The 19905-nt window shown below is 36.0% G+C and overlaps 1 protein-coding gene across 1 annotated transcript in view; it reads right to left on the bottom strand.

Annotated features, from left to right (window-relative positions):
* The window catches only part of LOC137398941 (innexin unc-9-like), a 27216-nt gene extending 7311 nt beyond the window's left edge, over positions 1 to 19905 (bottom strand). Inside the window, exons 1-5 of the mRNA XM_068085107.1 lie at positions 19718 to 19905; positions 19265 to 19411; positions 16336 to 16421; positions 9823 to 9952; positions 9218 to 9400 (exon numbers count right to left, since the gene is read on the bottom strand). Of these exons, the coding sequence (XP_067941208.1) occupies positions 9218 to 9400; positions 9823 to 9952; positions 16336 to 16421; positions 19265 to 19411; positions 19718 to 19850 (679 nt within the window). The 5' untranslated portion in view covers positions 19851 to 19905. The remainder of the gene's footprint in view (positions 1 to 9217; positions 9401 to 9822; positions 9953 to 16335; positions 16422 to 19264; positions 19412 to 19717) is intronic.

The following is a 19905-nucleotide window of genomic DNA, read 5'->3' as shown; positions in this document are numbered from 1 at the left end:
AATAGAGACAAGTCTGTGTGTATTTAGCAGTACTAGATATTGTCTGTGATTGGTTCAATTGGTTGATTCAAAGATAGTCTGCAGAGGTTTTAAAATAACTCAATTGAAAAGAGAAAGTGATTCAGTTTGACATCAAACAAAAAGGTCTAGAATAAAATAGATAACTATTCAAAACTGTTTCATGTTTTATTAACAGTGTAAATTTCTAGAACAAAAGAATTCGTACGAATTTTTCGTTTCAGCACGTTTCTAAAGCGGCTGGAAAAAAGCTGTAGCAGGCTTCAGTTGATTGCCTCTTGTTTTACTAAATAGCCACTTACTGATAAGAGCCACTTATTTTACTTTTAGTATTTTGTCCTTTAGCCTGTGAAACTCTCTAAGTTGAGAATAACAACAATAATAGCTTATCGGGTTTTAGATATCTGAGTGCCCCAACCGTACAGTGAAGTTGATTGGTGCAGGCGTTTAAATGTTTGTCTATTAAGCTGCACGTTGTGAGTTCGAATCCCATACAATGTGGTCTTTTTTTCTGACATTCAGCCATATTTGTCAAATAGGCTAACAGACATAACATTTGTGAAAAGATTAGAACACAGATTAAATTTGTACAATCATTCCACAATTAATTGTTAAATTATTTCAACAATTCTCCCAATTATTCCACAACTAGCCGCCTTCCATCGTGGAAGGCGGCTGGTTGTGAATGGTAGATGTTGGTCTACCAAGCTAAATGTTGTAAGTTCAAATCATATACGATGTAATCCATTTTTCTAACATGCAACCATGACTGGCAAACAAACAAACACATATGGCTTTTGTTATAAAAAAATATTAGTGTACAGATTAAATCTGCACAATTATTTCACAATTAATTATTTAATTATTTCACAATTAATTGTTTAATTTTTCACAATTAATTATTTAATTATTCCAACAATTATTCCAATTATTCCACAATCAACTGCCTTCCATAGTGTGGAAGCCGGTTGTTTAAAATGATAGCACCAAGCTACCATTCTAATCAATTCAGGTGGTCTACCAAGCTCACTGTTGTGAGTTTAAATCATAAACGATGCGATCTTTTTTCTGAACATCTATCCGTGGGTATGAACCAATGAACAAACTAGAGCTGAGTATTTGCCAATTCTGCCCTTAAATGAGCATGAGACAGAGAGCTAACATATTTTAGCCAAAGGACAACAAATTGTAAAAACAACTTTATAAAATTCGCAACTTTATGAACCTCACTTAGAGTTTAAGAAAGACTAACCAGCCGTGTCATTCTTACGCAATGGTCGTGCAAGTCAACAGCTACAGCAGCTGGCAGTAGCCAAAACTCTGTTATGGCAACATTTTGGCAGCATTTGACGACTTTAGTTAAAACAGCAGAATAGATCTAAATCATCCTAAATGTCATGAAGTGACAGGAGTGACCTGCGAGTCGTCCTAATGCCGCCACCCTCAGCGTGTTGATAAACAATCTGACTTTAGTAGGATGATAATGATAAACAACCACAAATATTTTATCGTTTCAAGTATTGTTTCTAGTTTGCCTAACATCAGCCTGTAAAGCACTTAATATTATCAGTGCAAAATATTACATATATTATTGCAATATCACAATCACATGTAAAAGCTGGGTTAATCTTTTTGAAATTCTCTCAATTGTTTACATTTTAACTTTCTAGCAGTATAAATTCAGACATTTTTTAATTTTAAGCATTCAATTCTCAAAACAGCAAAAATATTTCTTTTAATATTTATTAGCAAAAATATTTACATTTAACATTGCTTAGCAACATGACAGCATGATTATTGCTCTTAAAAACTATTTAAAACGGTAAACAGACAGGAGATTCTGAGCATTAAATTGGTACCAAGTTTTTGTATTCTTGTCCTTTTAGAACAAGAATACAGCGGGTGATATTTCAGAAATACTAATATATTGTAGGTGGCTCTATACTCTTGCACATAAAAGTATGGAAGGGATTAGACATATTAAGGGGATCTAACGTTAGTCAGCCATACGAAGGTGGTTGAATCCATATACAGCCCTCTGTTCACCCTTGTGTCTTATTAAATACTATATTTCTACGTACAAACCTGTGTTATTCAATAATATATATATAAATTAAATACTATATACAGGATTAATATGATTAGATAATTTTTTTTAAATTACCTAAATATTAATATATAAATTAATTAAAATTTATTTAAACATAACTATTTATATTATTGCACTAGATAGATGTAAATTAACTGACTCACATGTTATTTAATAAGATGATTCTATTTTTGGTTGCTGCCGTAAAAGGTGTAGATATAGTTACACAGCAAAATAAAACTGCTACTGAAGAGTTATTGAATTGTTGGCAGCGGCAAAGAGTCGGAAGAACACAACTCTATAATGAGCGTTAGCTCTATAAAAGCTGTATTTGCTGTGCGATGCGTTTTGGTATCTCTACTTTCTCTCTACTACATTTCGGCAACTTTACTAGCTGCCTGCCATACGGTAACTCCAACAAACATAATTTCTAGTCTTAATAGAGAAAACATCACCTCATAAACAGCTCATTAACTCGGCACGTTATATTTATATACGGACTCTCCTCATTTTCTCTGTGAAGCAAGGACCTGTGTCACATGTCGCATGGTAAGGACTGTTGAAGGAAAAAAGGATGGTCCATCTCTAATGAAATTGTATGAGACCAGATGATAGCAGAGGTACACTGCTCTGTAACATTTTTACCGGTCTTACAGGTGCAGACAACTCTATTTATGGTTACATTAGATTTAATTGGCACATATTATAACTCTATTAAAGATACTCTATTTATACTAGTACACTGAGAGTCTGGCGTGCTGTGAGGGATCATCAAGTCTGTCGATAATGTACAGAGAATATATATCTACACCAATATACTCATTGCGTGCAGGATCTCACGAGTTTGAATTCTGTACGAAGCAATTTTTTCCGACCTTGACCCCCCTTTGAATGAACAGACAGACACTGCTTTTACTATTGTAAACATTGCTCAATGCTGAATAAGTTGTAATTTATCACCAAAGTAGATGACTAGATGTTGATATTAGGTATTTATCTTTGATATTAGTCCGGTTAGATGTCTATGTATGTGGTAACAGTAAGGCTAAGAATACAAAGGACAGGAAAAAGCTCTTTAATGAAATATATTGAACTACTTGATTGGAAAATTGCCTACAGATGTTTCTCTTATCGAATGAAAATGAAGCATTGTCAATTTATTTGCAAGACATCGAAGGGTGCATTGATCAAACGCTGTGTTATATAAATGCTAAACATATTCATAGAGACTGTAAAGAAAGCCACAATAGAGGTTCCCAGAGAGAAAGGAGGCAGGATGTCTGACTCTAGAGGATGCTGATAGCATAGATAATTCAGCTGACCACCATGCAATGCGAGTTGGCTACAGGAAGTCGTCAAGGCGGTCTGATAAACATGCGCCATGGCCCCTACTAGTCATGGCTGGTTTCCTGCCTGCGGTCGGCCTATTGTGATAGGGAATTCATTACTTCTTCTGGCTCCACTAATGTTGCTTACGCTATGTGAATAATAGCCTAGGAATTTGGACTTCATTTGCATTTTAGACCCCCACCCGAGTGTAATTATTATGCGGCAGTCAGGAATGAGGCTATGAAGAACAAGTGCAACACGCATGGTGTTAGATTACTGCTGACAGTAGAAGCTGGCCCAGGCAGACATAACCTATGAGGTTTAAAGTTTAAAATCAACAAAGTTTCATCGCAATTGAAACGCTCAGAAGAAAAATAAGTGCAAAATGACATCGTTAGTTGTTTATCGTTATGATAGTTGATACCAGCTATTGCTTTCAAGTTGTAGTGTTACACATCTCTATCTTGTCGATCTCTTTGCAACTATGTAGACGTCATAATCACACTTTCGCTTGATCTGAGCGTTTTATCGATTTTAATCTTAAAATATCCTGATAATCAGAAAACCTCAAATATCAAAAACAATCACAAATGATAAAAAATATGTTGCTATCTGATAAAACCAACTTAAATCTTGTGTGAGTTCTCTTTTATCCTCTAAGAAGTTGAGTTTAAAACAGGAATAGTCAAATATCACTCGCGTTGATTTACGCTAAAACTATCTATAGATTTAAAAATCCACTTTCAGTCAAAGATTTAACGATCATAGTTCTGAGTTTTTACTTTATATCTTCTCATAATTTTATAAAAAATTATTAGTTTTAACCTAAAATGACTTACAGTTTTGAACAAAACATAGTACAGAAAGATGCAAGTCATCTCAGCAGTGATTGGTTTAAGTTAGCCAATGATATGTAGTAAGCTGTCAGCCAGTTTTTATGACTGAAGATCTGCTTTGGAAACAAATTTATCTGTACACTGCACCTCTGTACTCTACCGATCTGTACACTGCACATCTGTACACTGCACCTCTGTACACTGCACCTCTGTGCACTGCACCTCTGTACACTGCACCTCTGTACACTGCACATATGTACACTGCACCTCTGTACCCTGCACCTCTGTACACTGCACCTCTGTACACTGCACCTCTGTACACTGCACATATGTACACTGCACCTCTGTACTCTGCACCTCTGTACACTGCACCTCTGTACTCTGCACCTCTGTACACTGCACCTCTGTACACTGCTCCTCTGTACACTGCACCTCTGTACACTGCACCTCTGTACACTGCACATATGTACACTGCACCTCTGTACTCTGCACCTCTGTACACTGCACCTCTGTACACTGCACATATGTACACTGCACCTCTGTACACTGCACCTCTGTACACTGCACATATGTACACTGCACCTCTGTACTCTGCACCTCTGTACACTGCACCTCTGTACACTGCACATATGTACTCTGCACCTCTGTACACTGCACCTCTGTACACTGCACCTCTGTACACTGCACATATGTACACTGCACCTCTGTACTCTGCACCTCTGTACACTGCACCTCTGTACACTGCACCTCTGTACTCTGCACCTCTGTACACTGCACCTCTGTACACTGCACCTCTGTACACTGCACATATGTACACTGCACCTCTGTACTCTGCACCTCTGTACACTGCACCTCTGTACTCTGCACCTCTGTACACTGCACCTCTGTACACTGCTCCTCTGTACACTGCACCTCTGTACACTGCACCTCTGTACACTGCACATATGTACACTGCACCTCTGTACTCTGCACCTCTGTACACTGCACCTCTGTACACTGCACATATGTACTCTGCACCTCTGTACACTGCACCTCTGTACACTGCACCTCTGTACACTGCACATATGTACACTGCTCCTCTGTACACTGCACCTCTGTACACTGCACCTCTGTACACTGCACATATGTACACTGCACATATGTACACTGCACCTCTGTACTCTGCACCTCTGTACACTGCACCTCTGTACTCTGCACCTCTGTACACTGCACCTCTGTACACTGCACCTCTGTACACTGCACCTCTGTACACTGCACATATGTACACTGCACCTCTGTACACTGCACATCTGTACACCGCACTCTGTACGCTACAGATCTGCACATGGAAATCAAACTACACTGTGTATTGATGTAATGTGAAAATACATTCGTCAATCTTATTTCTGATTTTTGTAGAACAACACTTGATCTGCTTTAGTCGGCTACCACAACCAGACAATCGTTTTCAAATTACAGTTTCGACCTATTTTTAGAACATTAGCTAAAAATGTAACTTTGTTTAAATTTTTCAGTCTGCCAAGACCTTAAAACTTAAAACTTCAACTAGGAGAGAATAATTTGACTACATTTTCAATCTAAAAATTCAACTTAGTTAATGTCTGTAAAATACCTCAAAAATGTCTTTAGAATGAATCTAGAATAACTCTAGACTATCACTAATATATCTATAGAATATCTCTAGAATACCTCTAAAATATCTCTTGAATGAATTTGGTATACTTTTTGAGTATCTTTAAGATATCATCTAAATGAATCTAGATTCTAGAACAACTTTAGCCTATCACTAGAATAACTTTAGAATATTACTAATATATCTATAGAATATCCGATCAATATGAAAGGTTTAGTAAGTATAGTTATCAGTAATTTGAGTTGTTTATGAATCTGAGCGGAATACAAACAACTTTCAACATCTAAATGAGTCATTTTATTAGATTTTAAGCCAAAAAGTTTGTATGAGTCCTGCAGGTCAAATGGCATACACAGATTTTTACTAATGGCATGTACATCCTGTGCATGTCATCAGGCCGCTGATGATGCATTATGTATACCAATTAGTATGCTGGTCAACAGGTTAGTGAGAGGCAGCGAGTACCTACATGCTTGACTGAACACGAGCCTACTGCGAGCGCATGCAACCAAAGACTCTAATCATAGACAAAGACATCCAGACGCTCTTTATAATGATAAAGAATATATATCAACATTTAGCATTAGAAGTCAGTTACTTGAAGAGATAAATAGTCTGAGAAATACATTGCAGGTTTGAAATTAGATCTATCCGTTAGAGTTGACATGTTCTGGCATGTGGCTGACAGGTACTTGTTAGCATACTTATAGGGAAAGGAAAGTTTATTTTTTACATTGCAAAAAGTTTCTATTCATGTTTGTTATCAAAATATGTTATTATTTTATATCGATTCATTTTATTTTTTAGGTCAACTTATTAAAGCAAAAAGGAGACATTTGATCTGCGTGTAAAGCCTGGTTTCCATATCGATGCGAGACCCCGGCGGTAATCTCGCGCAGCAGAATATTAGGTTCGGCGGCTTATGTTCACATAAAGCTGTGTCACCTGTGATCGCATAAAAATGGCAGCTAGCCATGCTGTCTCGAAATTGATGACCTTCACCTGTACAGTGCATTTTGGGAAGGTTTTGCTAGCGGCTCTTCGCGAAAGTTGAACAGCGCTGAACTCTTGCGTTGACCGCCGGTGCTGTCCGCCGGTGCTTGCGGTGGCGTGGCATATTTGGGAACCAGGCTTAAGGAAGGCACCTCAGGGTGTTGATTACGTGAACAATGAGATGCTAGGCATACAGTATTAAGCTGTATAAAGTGGCTATGAATATGTCACTAGAGATCAGACAAGCTGACCATTTGCTGCATAGATACATTTGTTAAGTCAAATCCTTCTACTTGGATCTGAAAAGTGCTTGAGATGAGTGCAAATCTCTCAAATTTCTATAAAAGCTAAATAATGCCTATGTTATTTTATCAGATTTGTGACCGGAGCTTTTGTGTAGACAAGAGCATCTTTATTTCCAGCCATTTACTCAGCATTCCATTGAGTAGTGACAGGTGGATGTATTTTGGGTTTTTGAAGGGGATTTACTGTAAGTGATGATGTGACAAAAAGGAACAGGTGCTGTTGGAACTCCCACTACGGTTTCCGGATTGGCATACATGAGATGGTTGTGGTCTGAATCTATCTTTAGCTAACTCACTAACTGTTGGACCAAACTGCTGACATAAGACTCCATATGTTATTCAGATCCATGATTGTTGATCAATAATCAATAATTGACAAATAAGGATCAATAACTAATAATCAATAATTAGTGATAGATAATTAAAGATCAATAACTAGTGATAGATAAACAAGAATCAATAATTGTTAATCAATAACTATTAACAGATAATTAAAGATCAATGTAGTGATAGATAAACAAGAACCAATAACGGATAATCAATAATTAGTGACAGATGATTGAAGATTAATAACTAGTGATAGATAAACGAGAATCAATAACAAAAGATCAATACAAAACTAAAGGCCTGGCTGCCAAAAATAGAATATTATTTTAGATAAAACCATACAACGAGGAACATGTGCCCAGCACACCAAAACCTTGAACCAGCTGCTTATCAGACTATCGATGTGGCCAAGCGATCACTAATTGAGGCAACTACAGTAATATATGAAATTCTCCAGAAATTTGGCAAAGACTGTTTTTTTCAATCTTCGTGAAATTTGGGCATATGATTTCAACTATAACACAAACAGCAGCACATTACAGGCTACGAAGCACAAAATTAGAAAAAGCACACAATTCATTGAGTCATACGCAACAGTAGCTGCCTGAGTTTGTGAACGACTGCTTAGAAATTTTTAATAAACATTCTGTTGAAGATTTTGGTTTACAGATCACTGACTGGCAGGTGACTGACAGACACTGCAGGTTCTTTGATGTCATTAGTAGTGAGCCTTTACTAGGCATATTAGTAAAAACTAAAGCGATAACAACTGTTAATAACTAAAATATAGCTAGTCAAAGTGATGCCTATATAGTTAGCCTATGAGGCGCAAGTAAGGCTAGCGGGTAGGGTGCTATGCGCAATGTTCAACTTTGCTGAAAGACAGAGCCTCTTTTAGACCTCCTATCAGGCAACAATTCCCAGCCTGCCAGTAAGTTGTCTCTAATAACAAAATTTGCTGCCACTACTCATAGACTTTGTAAAACTGTGCTGACTTTGGATGACTACCAACCAAAGTATGATTCAATAGAGGGTGGTTTGCAAAAATTACTTCTGGTAGGAATGTATTTTTTGAGGTTTCATACTGACTCCAACAGACAGACTAACAGAAATCTGGTATGTTAAGATGTAGTCCATCGTGCCAAAAGGTTGGCATAAGTTCGCAACACACTAAACATGGCTGACAATCTAAAGGCATTCTGAGTCATTTATTGTCGTTAGCGACCCTGACACAGAATTTGTGTGGCCTCTAAAATTCTTACTTCGACACTCATCAATCTATAGAAGAAGATGTCGAGGATTGGGTTAAAAAATGGCTGAGTCTTAGGAAGTGTTAGCAACAAATATCGAAACTTTTCATTTTACTAAAATTAGTTTTTTAGAAACTCAATCAAAATTTATTAAAAATCTAATTAGGATTGAATTAAAAATTAAATTGAAAATTTAATTAAAAGTTAGAGGCTATTTATAATCCTACCAACTTAGAGGTAGTCAAATAAACTTCATAATAACTTTTTCATCCTTAAAAAAGTGTCATGAAAATATAATTCTTTAATTGTGTGAGTAGAGAACGCAAAAGGACATTTCTTTTTAATTTTGGCAAATAGTAAAACGGAAGAAATGGCTGGTGACGAGGGTCTGGCCTATGATCTTAACTAGATTTCATGAGCACAGCTAGCAGACTGACCTTTCCCAATGACATAGTTGAGAGCGACGAGTTGAAACAAGGCGACACCGATGTAGCCTAACTTGGTGACCATGTAGAGAATGAAAAGGTAGTTTCCGTATCGCTTTCCTATCATACAGCACTTGTCTTGTGCCGCTATTCGGAATCGGGCCACTCCTGAGCTTCTGTATTCTCGTCTATATCCTTTAAAATACATATACATAAATACCGTAAAACCTCTAATTGAATGCCACCTCTAATTGAACGCCACCTCTAATTGAATGCCACCTCTAATTGAACGCCACCGCTATTCTCACTATAGAGAAAGGATTGAAAAATAGAGCGCCATGGCATTCAAATAAAATTTTATGGTAGCTACTCACCGGCTAAAAGCAGCTGATTGGCTAGTCCTTGTCAAAACAACTGAAGGTAATGTTTCATTCAGCTTTTAGTAAAAAAGAAATGTCTGATGCAAATAAAAACCTTAAAAAGACTTGACAGTTTTAAGAATTTTTGGAAATATATGTTAGAAAACTCTAAAAGGAACTGTTGTAGCAATATCTGTTTAGCATAGCTTCTAGCAGCCAAATAATAGAACAGTTGAATAAAAACTTTCACCCACCCACCTAATAGCCTATCAAGATGACTGGTGACATAGGCTATCACACCATCTCTTTTTTCAGGGTTGATGTTGTCATCTTTTATACATAGATGAACAATGTGGTGGATGTCATAGCCAGCGCCTGAAGAAAATACCTGAAAGACAAAACAAACTTACTATAATGATAGTAGACTCAACAGCAGGAGTACCTGCATCAGATGACACACACTCTATAATAAGCTTACTACAGTGAACATAGACTCAACTTAATAAGTACCTCCATCACATGCCACTTTTTTAACTAGCTTACTATAGTAAACAGAGACTCCGCGTCACAAGTACCTGCATCTCATCTCACATTCTCTGTGCTGGGCAATCACCTTATGTCATGAGGCCCTGAGCTATATGGTGGCAATGCTACAAATTGGAACTATGTTGCAAGCGATATTTCTTATAGCAATATTTAGTTTGGCAGATATGTATATTCATAGCTGCTTCAATAACTGTGGCAAAGTGGAATTGAGGTTAGGAGATTGCCATTGCAGCAGCTCTAGTTTATGAACTTGTGTTAGCAAAGAGTAGTGTTGTGCCACAGCATTGTACATCTCAAATTCTACTTGGAAAGTAACACAAAATAATACAAGAATATGTTCCACTAGCTGAGCAGGTAATAGAATAATTGCCCAATGAACTTGAGTAACTTAAGCTAGTAACTTAAGCTAGTCTAAATATTTACTATAATAAGAGCCGTGTGAGAAGTCAGCTCGCGCTTATGAGTGTTAATCATGACATTACACGTCATGATCTCTAACGCAATCATGATCTCTAACGCAATCATGATCTCTAACGCAATCATGATTTGCAAGCGTGTTAGTAGCAACCAATAATATTTTGCAAGCGTGTTAAACACACGCATTTTAACCAGTGTAATAAGTATGTGGACAATTATTAATTAGTATGGTCATTCGGACACGTTGTGTAATAGATAGTATGCCTGTCTGCAAAACTAGTGGTTCTGAGTTTAATTTTAGTAAAACCGATTTTTCATTCCTGAAATTTGGTCGCTAAAACTGAACATATACCGATGACAACTACAAACACTGAGATTGATGTAAGATAGATTTGTAATAAAATTTTGTCGCATAGTGGAAATGGCAGCAATGAATGTCTTAGCTATGAAAGTGTCGCTTTCGATTTTGCCAAAACTGGTATCACTTTAGCAATAAAATAAATAGTTTAAAATAAAAAAGCATAAATAACCTAAGTCAGCACAAGCAATACATAATTTTTTGCAAAATATTTATTATTTGATATAATATTATTAATATTATTTGTAAAAAAATTATATAAAATACAATTATTTTTGCAAAATAATTACCACGCTTGAAGGTTCCTCAGAAGGTATGCTATAAAAATAATGTGCATAACACTGTTTTATATGTTGGTAAAAGACCAGGATTTGATTCATCGTAATTATCTTCAGGGATGTAGTTTTTAAGGATAAGGTTCTGAGCAGTTCTTTTCAGCGTCATTAAAATATAGACCTTTTACTTGCTACACTTTTCACGTAATGCGCTGGGCTGAAGCAGTCATGTTTGAAACAAGACATTTGCAGAGGACGGTAAAAAGGCTATGATATATAACTGTTAGATAGGCTTATATTTTATTTAGGAATTCCCTACGAGTATTCTGGACAAACCCATACACAACCAGACATCTATGATTCCTCGATGGATCTCTATGGCTATTCCACTTGTGTAATAAGGCTAAGCACGATTAAGCCTGGTTTCCATATAACAGCGCAATGATCGTGCGCGGACCAGTGATCGTGTGGAATGCATTTCTTGGGCCGCGAAGCAGTGTTTCCATATCGCACGTAGGCGCCCATGCTTGCATTGGACAGGGTCGATATTTTCCTTACTTTTTCGTATGAGAGACATATTTCTTCAGAAAAAACAGCCCTCCGTTGCGAAATTGCGCTGTCATATAAAAACCAGGCTTACTCTTTCGTACGGGAGACCGATTTCTTCGGAGCCACATCCCTCCGTTTGAATTGTGGGATAGGTTAAAAAGATCTAGCGGTGTATTTTGGGATACATTATCGCACTCACCCATCGCAAGAATTCATGCTGTTGGATCCTTGCGATCAGCGTACGCACGTCGCGCGATCGTAGCGCGCTGACGTTTCCATATCACAGCTGGCCTACGCACGACGTCGTGCGCAGTGTTGCGCGCCTTGCGCTGTCATATGGAAACCAGGCTTTACTTAAACACACAATTAAAAAGCTTATTATATTGACCAGATATCATACCGTATGTTAGGGTAAACTGTGACGTAACGTAACAAGGGAGATAACAAGACAAAATAATAAATTTAAGGAGGTACACAATAAACATTTGTTTTGTCTTACGCAAATCATAAACTTAAAATTAATCTTTAGGTGCCATTTTTTTTGTTCGTTATCCATAGTGTTTACTCGATCGAACAGCCAAGCACAAATCTGATGAAAGATTTATCAGATTCGGGCTTGTGGGTGCCTATATATAGGTGCCTACAAACATTAAACTATATATAAAGATCTCGCGCTACTGCTCTTAATAATGCATTGTCATGCTGTTCTCTAATCAAGGCATTTAAAGGTACATCACCAAATATGTGCCTAAAGCCTGGTTCCCATATCGATTGCGAAACCCCGGCGGTAATCTTGCGCAGCAAAACGCTTGCGACGCTAGGCTCAGCGGCTTCTGTTCACATAAAGCTTTGTCGCTAATAACCGCATGAAAATGTTCGCTTGCCACGCTGTTTTAATAATGGTGACCTTCACCTGTACAGTGCATTTTCAGCCCACACTGCAGTTCATACGCTCAAAAAAAGGTGAGGGATGTACTGGCATTTTGAGAAGGTTTCGCCTGCGTTTTTTTTGCGAAATTTGAACAGCGCTAAACTCTTGCGTTGACAGTAGCCACTACCGGTACCCGACGCGTAGGTTCACATTTCACCGCAATAGCCTGCGGTGCTACCGCCTGTGCTTTGCGGCATATATGGAAACCAGGCTTTAGGCTGGTTCACGGTATACTCCAATTGTCATTTCGTTGTCAACTAAGTGCACTGTGGACATATGGCATTGACGAGCAAAAGCGGATACATCAAGAAAACTTGCGGCTGTCAAACTTTTCCGATAGCTCAGCGGAGCATCGATAACCGTCTGTGTAATGTACACCATTTCAACCATTATGATTCGCTGTCGTGGATAGCGTTATCTAAGTTTATGTTTGTAATAATCACTGCAAGGCTAATATTTGCTTCGAGCGCGCAGCAAGAATGAGGTTCCTTCGAAAAAAATTAAAAAGAAAAATGAAAACGAAAGAAAACGACAACACGTGATACTGTGAACATTGTTATCATCGACGATCACCGAAGTATTTTGGCATCAACACCGAGATACGGCGATATAGTGGGAGTCAGCTTTTAGTTACTACTAGCAGTAGTTCTACTAGTTACTACTAGTAGTAATTCCTGATGCTTGAGATTGTTTGTCATTTTCAATCAAATAGCCCGCAGCATGTAAATCTTTAATCCAAAGTGCTACACTACTTCCATGAAAGTATTTATTGAGGGCAATTGTCACCTTCGCTGGAACTGGAAGCGTTGTTACAATTCTGTTGTTCATCAATAAAACCTGTCAATGCGGTAATTCAGTAAAATAATGATGTCAAATAATTCTGTAAATTAAATAACGATGTGATGTCGATGAGCGATCGACATCACATCGTTCACATAATTCTGTAAATTCCCTAAAGACAAGAATCTTCGATATCACAGACAAGACATTTTATTAGCGATAATATTTATTATGACCTATATAAAAATTTTGTGCTGATGATTGGCTAAAGAAGAGATAGTATATTTATCGCTCACTGACTTTTTCATATACGCACACTATACACGTCACGAATAAATCACTTGCTTACATCTGAGCGTTTCAAAAAATGATCTCATTCAAACACTAATATCTCTGGACAGGGTTAGTCGACAAAGACAAAAATGACATGAAATTGTATCTGATGTTTTCGCCTTATATTGGTCTTAATTTCATTTGATCGACTCTTTTGATGCAACCACATTTTTAATGCATGCAAAGGTACATTCTTGAGTTTCCAATCAGATGGGTGTTCAAGAGGCAGGTACCAAATGGTTCTCAAGGGTCAAATAGAGTTTTCAAACCAAATATTTTAGCCACCTGACAGCAAGCGCGTAGCATGTGCGTGTGAAGTTTGGATCAAATCAGTCAAAATATTTGAAAAGGCAGCATTTACACGGGATAACATATAGACACTGCAAATATGGGACTTTTTAATAAAGATCATGTACCTTCAGGCACCCTGAACAATACAAAAATTAATGTAATTCTTTCAAAACTGTGAGTATTAGGCAATTAGAAATTGAACACATCTACGTCCTACTCCAATCTCTGACCGATAGCAGAGATGACAGTTTGTTACGAGACAATTGCATATAACTGTTTTTGCTTTTAAAGTTGAATATGCAGACATTTTTCAATAATTGATAAAAAATGCTACAGACTTTGGCGACAGCTGCTGAATAATTTGAAAGTGTATGTCAACTGCCGATTGTTTTCATCCATTAAAATTGAATAAACACAACATTCCATGTAGTTGAACAGGCGACTTCTGTGAGCCACTTTGATGCTGACCCTGAAGGGTAAAATAATGATTGGCTGGGTCTCTCTACTGATATGTAGCAGGTGCTAGCAGGTGCATAGCTTCATTTCTGGCTCCAAACAGTTTTCTTCATCGTTTATACTTGTGTATTAACAAATCCCTTGGTCTGGCATTCCAACCAGCAATGACCTCAATATTCGCACCCATGGCAGCCATATTGGCAGCCATATTGGAAGACATGTAGAAACACATGCGCACATTATTATTGATAACAATCCCATATTTAGAATATGTGTTTAAAAGTATGCAAAAATATTGTATTTATATTTTTATCATTGTTTTTATACTAATAAAAATTCATTGAATAAATAGGGATTTTATTTTTACTACAGAGTCAAGCGAAACCTTGAAAGTTGAATAAATATCATTGCTGCTTTATTTTAAGATTTGGCACATTGCCGGAGAACATGTATTGATTGTCTAACACCAAAGTAAAAAATATTATGACCAAGGTAAGAGCTGATTTGAAGTGACCATTTAGATAGACATTCACTCTATTTATATTATATTCACTCTGATTACTGTTTATTGTTTAAAGTAAATTAAACATTGAGGCAAGAACAAAAAATAGTAGAGTAAATTATATATATTATTATTATATTATTATACATGTATTGAAAGAAAAGGCTCTTTTTGCATAATACTGCTCTGTAATGTAAATTGGCAAGGTGTCGGTGTCTGGTATAAGGTGACGTGATTACATTCAGCATTTCATCATGTTATCTCTCTTGTTACGTTACGTCACAGTTTACCCTGACGTACAGTATGATATCTTGTCAATATAATAAGCTTTTTAATTGGATGTCTAAGTAATCGTCCTTAGTTTTATTAAACAAATAAAATAGCCATAGATCCATCGAGGAATCATAGAAATCTGATTATTTATGTCACCGTATACGCAAATTGCGATGAGAAAAAAGTGGTGACTGCTATACTTTTTGAAAGTGAAACTGAAAATTATTTGCGATGAAATGAAACAGCATTCATCGGGCCTTGGAGTTTTTTTTATTGGTTGTCGTGACAGAAAAATTATCTAAAACTAAACTAATGGTATCTCAATATGCCTCAGAATGATTTAGACAATTAAAGATGGTTTTGAATGATGGGATGTTTCAGCTTTTATAAAGAATTTTTTGTGAAAGAAAAAAAGTGTTTAAAAAATAAAAATAAACATAACCATATAAATAAACAATTTAGAATGCTCAAAGATTTGGCTTGTTTCTAAGGCTATAATAGAATGACAGCCAGCCCTGCAGTAAGAGGTGAGAACAGGTGAGAGTAAGTGAATTTCTATTATGATCATATTTATGCAATTCCCTTTTACTGATCATTTTCGATATTACTGCTTAGAGTGAGAGCTCATGGCATTTATTAAAAAGGTCGATGTTGTCAAGTACGATCTACTAACCGACAAATATTACTATTTTCTTTTTAACGAAAGTCATATTTTTATAGGATTATATATTTATATTTATTTTTTATTTATATTTACTTCATATTAATAAACATTTATATTTATATTTATTTTTATTTATTTTATATTTAAATTTATTGTATATCTATATTTATTTTATATTTATATTTATGCTATATTTAAGTTTATTTATATTTATTTTATATTTATATTTATTTTGTATTTATATTTATTTTATGTTTATAAATATTTATATATACATTTTATATACATAAATATTTATATATTCATAGGAGATCCATTCAATGCTGATGATGAGCATTAGCTAAACTTGACTGGATACTACGGTTAACACGGAGGTAAGTAATATTGAAGACTCACTTTCCACAAAAGCCCAGGGATGGTGAAAAGGAAGGCTTGGAAAGCCAGGATTATCGGAGTCCATTGGTAGTACGTCAGCTCTAAGGCTAAAAGAATATCAGAAACAATTACAATAGCACTTATATATGTTCTCATAGCATCTATGGCTACGGGCAGTTTCAGTATGCAGTATAGGCGGACATTTAGGTTACCATAAGATTGACTTGCAACAAAATTCACATTACAGTTATTTCGTATCAAAAGATTCACCATGTCTTACTCTGCTGTGTTGTAGGTGACAAATATGTGAAAATGTGATTACAAGCTCTTAAAAGCTTAAAAACGAACAGTTTTATTTCATGCATTTTCGTTTCAGCAACCGCATTGTGTAACAAGAACATTATGTCATGGACTATTCACCGATGTAAACATGGATGGGTTCACGATTGTGTGAATTGTGTTATCACAAACGTCCACTGATTTATTGTGGGTCAATGTGGACATATGACGATACAGTGTGTACCAGCATCGATTTCTAAAGACTTCCCTATTTCACCATATGTCGGGTGTTAATCACACAATACCTCGGTGATCTTTTGTAACAACAATATTCACATTATTACTAACCCATCCGTGTTTACATCATCAAATAGCCTGTGGTACAGTGTTCTCATTCTACAATGTTGTTACGGAAATGATGAAATACTATAAAAACAGATTTCAATTAAACGAAGTGGTTTATTTAAATGACAGACAATTGAATTACTCAGATAACGTTAAATTTCTTGGAATTATCATTGATAGCTCACTAAGCTGGAAAGACCATATTGACAGCTTCCGTTCAAAACTTAGACAAAGCTTGGGTCTGATTTATATAGCATCAGGATTATTTCCTAGAAATGTTTTGATTTTGCTTTTCAATAGTCTGATCAACAGTAAAATTATCTATTGTATTGAGGCTTGGGGAAATGCACCACGGAGTCACCTAAATAAAATTTTGGTAATTCAAAATCGACTATTGAGAGTAATTTTTAATAAACCCCCCACCTATCATACTTCTGATCTTTACAAAAAAGCAAATATTCTACCTATTCATGAATTATATCTTTTACGTATTTGCACATTGGCTCATTCTGAATTTAAAAGCTATATTAAATCTAAGCCAGATCCACCTTATGATACCAGAAACTCTCAATTTTCTCTTCTCTTGCCACCTTCGACCTCCGCTGTCGGCCACAGGCGTTGTGCTTACCAGCTGGCGGCTGCATGGAATGGACTGCCGGTCGGATTAAGGCGGATTGAAAATCACACCGTTTTTCGAACTACTCTGAAACAATGGCTCCTTGACTCTCTGACATAGCTTTTTTTTGCAGTAAATGAATTTTTGTTTTTGTTGACTGTCTACCCGGGCTCTGCACCTCGACTAGCTACGCTATTGTGCACGTGGGCCCTCATCATTAAATATAGATTGATTTTTCTATTGTTTTTTTTATTCTTTGATGAAAATACAAACAAACAAACTAGTGCGGCAGCATGAAAGAAAAAATAGATTGAGCCATCATCGACAGCCTACCATCAGCCAAAGTGATGCACGTTGTATAGGCTGTCATGGATGCTCGGCAAAATATCACGAAAGTTGGACAGCTGCAATTTTTGCCGACATCCGCGCTGCTTCTACGATGCCATCGGTTTGCCATGCACATAGTGTAGTTGACAAATAATTGTTGAGAGGATAGCTGCGACATATGACAATATAGTGAGCGCCAGCCTTTACATATCAATGTCTATTAGCTTTTCAAAGTATTGACGACGCTACTTATAATCAAAACAAAAATTGGAAACGACAATCTTCAAAAGTTTCATGGTCTGCAGTTAGGGCCACATAACTGGAATTATGGCCACATACCATAATTTCTACTGAAAACATTCCTATCAGTTTGTCATAATAAAAAAGTTTTATTGTAATTTTAGTCAAAACTAAATACTAAATTTTCCAATATAAGATGAAGTTGTCGACATGCGAGATTAACCAAGGAGCATCAGCTAACAACTGATAACCGATTCTTGTTGGTTTAACAGATTACAACCAGATTTGTTCGATGTAGCTTTTGGATTGATTGACCTCCATTTTCAATGCCGCAGTTAATCAAATTTATCAAACTGCAATCTGCCTCCAATTATTTCATTACTCTCAAAGCTCCCCAATCAAAAGTCATGTTCCTTATTTTAAATAAAAATAGATTAAAAAAACCAGACAGAGAAAATTCCGAGCATTAAAATAATACCAATTTTTTTTAATCTTGTCTTTTTTAAGACAAAATACAACTGTTTATATATGTTTCAGAAATGATGATTGGCTGTTCTATACTTTTGCACATGACTGCAATTCATAAACTTTCACAATCAGGAAACCAGAAATGATGACATGTGTATTCAGTTACTCAACAAACTATTTCATATTAGACATTTTAAGTATTATATCACTTTATGATATAAACTCAGATCATATATTATTACACAATATCAATACACTTACATAATCATAGTACAAATATATTTTTATAACTATAATATCAATACATTTACATAGTTAGTATAAATAAATTTTTATAATTATAATATTAATACATTTTTATAATTATAATATTAATACATTTTTATTATTATAATATTAATGTATTTTTGCTTCAAAATGGCTGTTAGCTCATCCACCCCATTGAGTAAATTCTTTGAAGGAAACAGGATCACCGGGTAAACATTTAATGCTATTTATAAACAGAGGAAGTTCTCTCAGCAGCTCTGTGATTCGCTGTAGTGACTACCACAGCTGCCATAGAGTTATTCATAGAGTTATTCAAGAAAAATGGACAGCTACGATTACTCCTAGCAAGCATAGCTGAGCGTGAAATTCTCTGACTGCAAAACGTTTATGGTAAACTATTTAGCCTACACTTTCGCTGAGAATGCTCCGGAATATTCTGCGTCGTAGGAACGTAATACGTGTTTTTAACCCAGCAATATTGGTCAGTGTACTTAGTCCATTGTACGGTGAACTCAGCAGGAGTGAAACAGTCAATCGAGTCTCCAATATACATGGCTACAAGTAAGAAAATATATCACATTATTATAAAATGACAGAATAGGTTAAGAGGAATAGGTAGGTTCACATCATCAAGAAAAATATATTACAATATTATAAAGCGATATAATGAAAATTAAACTAAAAAAAGGTAATATTATAATTAGATAAGCTCACGTCATCAAGAAAGTGAACATATAAGAAAGTTTAGAAGTACAACATTATGTTCTGACGTTAATTTAAGTAAAATTTCACTGACACTGCACATTTGCTGTATAAATCTCGAATCATAAACATTAATTACAAATTTTAAAAACTTCTTACCTCCAGTTACGAGAGCTGAGAATACAACGCATATTCCAACACTGTATCGAGAAGACACTCTATCATAACTGTCATCATCTTTCCTTGACATTAACTTCACGCCATCAGTGATGGCCTTTACAAAGTTCGACATGTTGACTCTGTCTGTAACACCTCTTACTCTTTTCCTGGCCTTCTCCCTTAGAGCT

The sequence above is a fragment of the Watersipora subatra genome, chromosome 6 (assembly GCF_963576615.1).
Source record: "Watersipora subatra chromosome 6, tzWatSuba1.1, whole genome shotgun sequence".
NCBI lineage: Eukaryota > Metazoa > Bryozoa > Gymnolaemata > Cheilostomatida > Watersiporidae > Watersipora > Watersipora subatra.
This window is presented reverse-complemented; position numbering and strand designations above follow the sequence as displayed.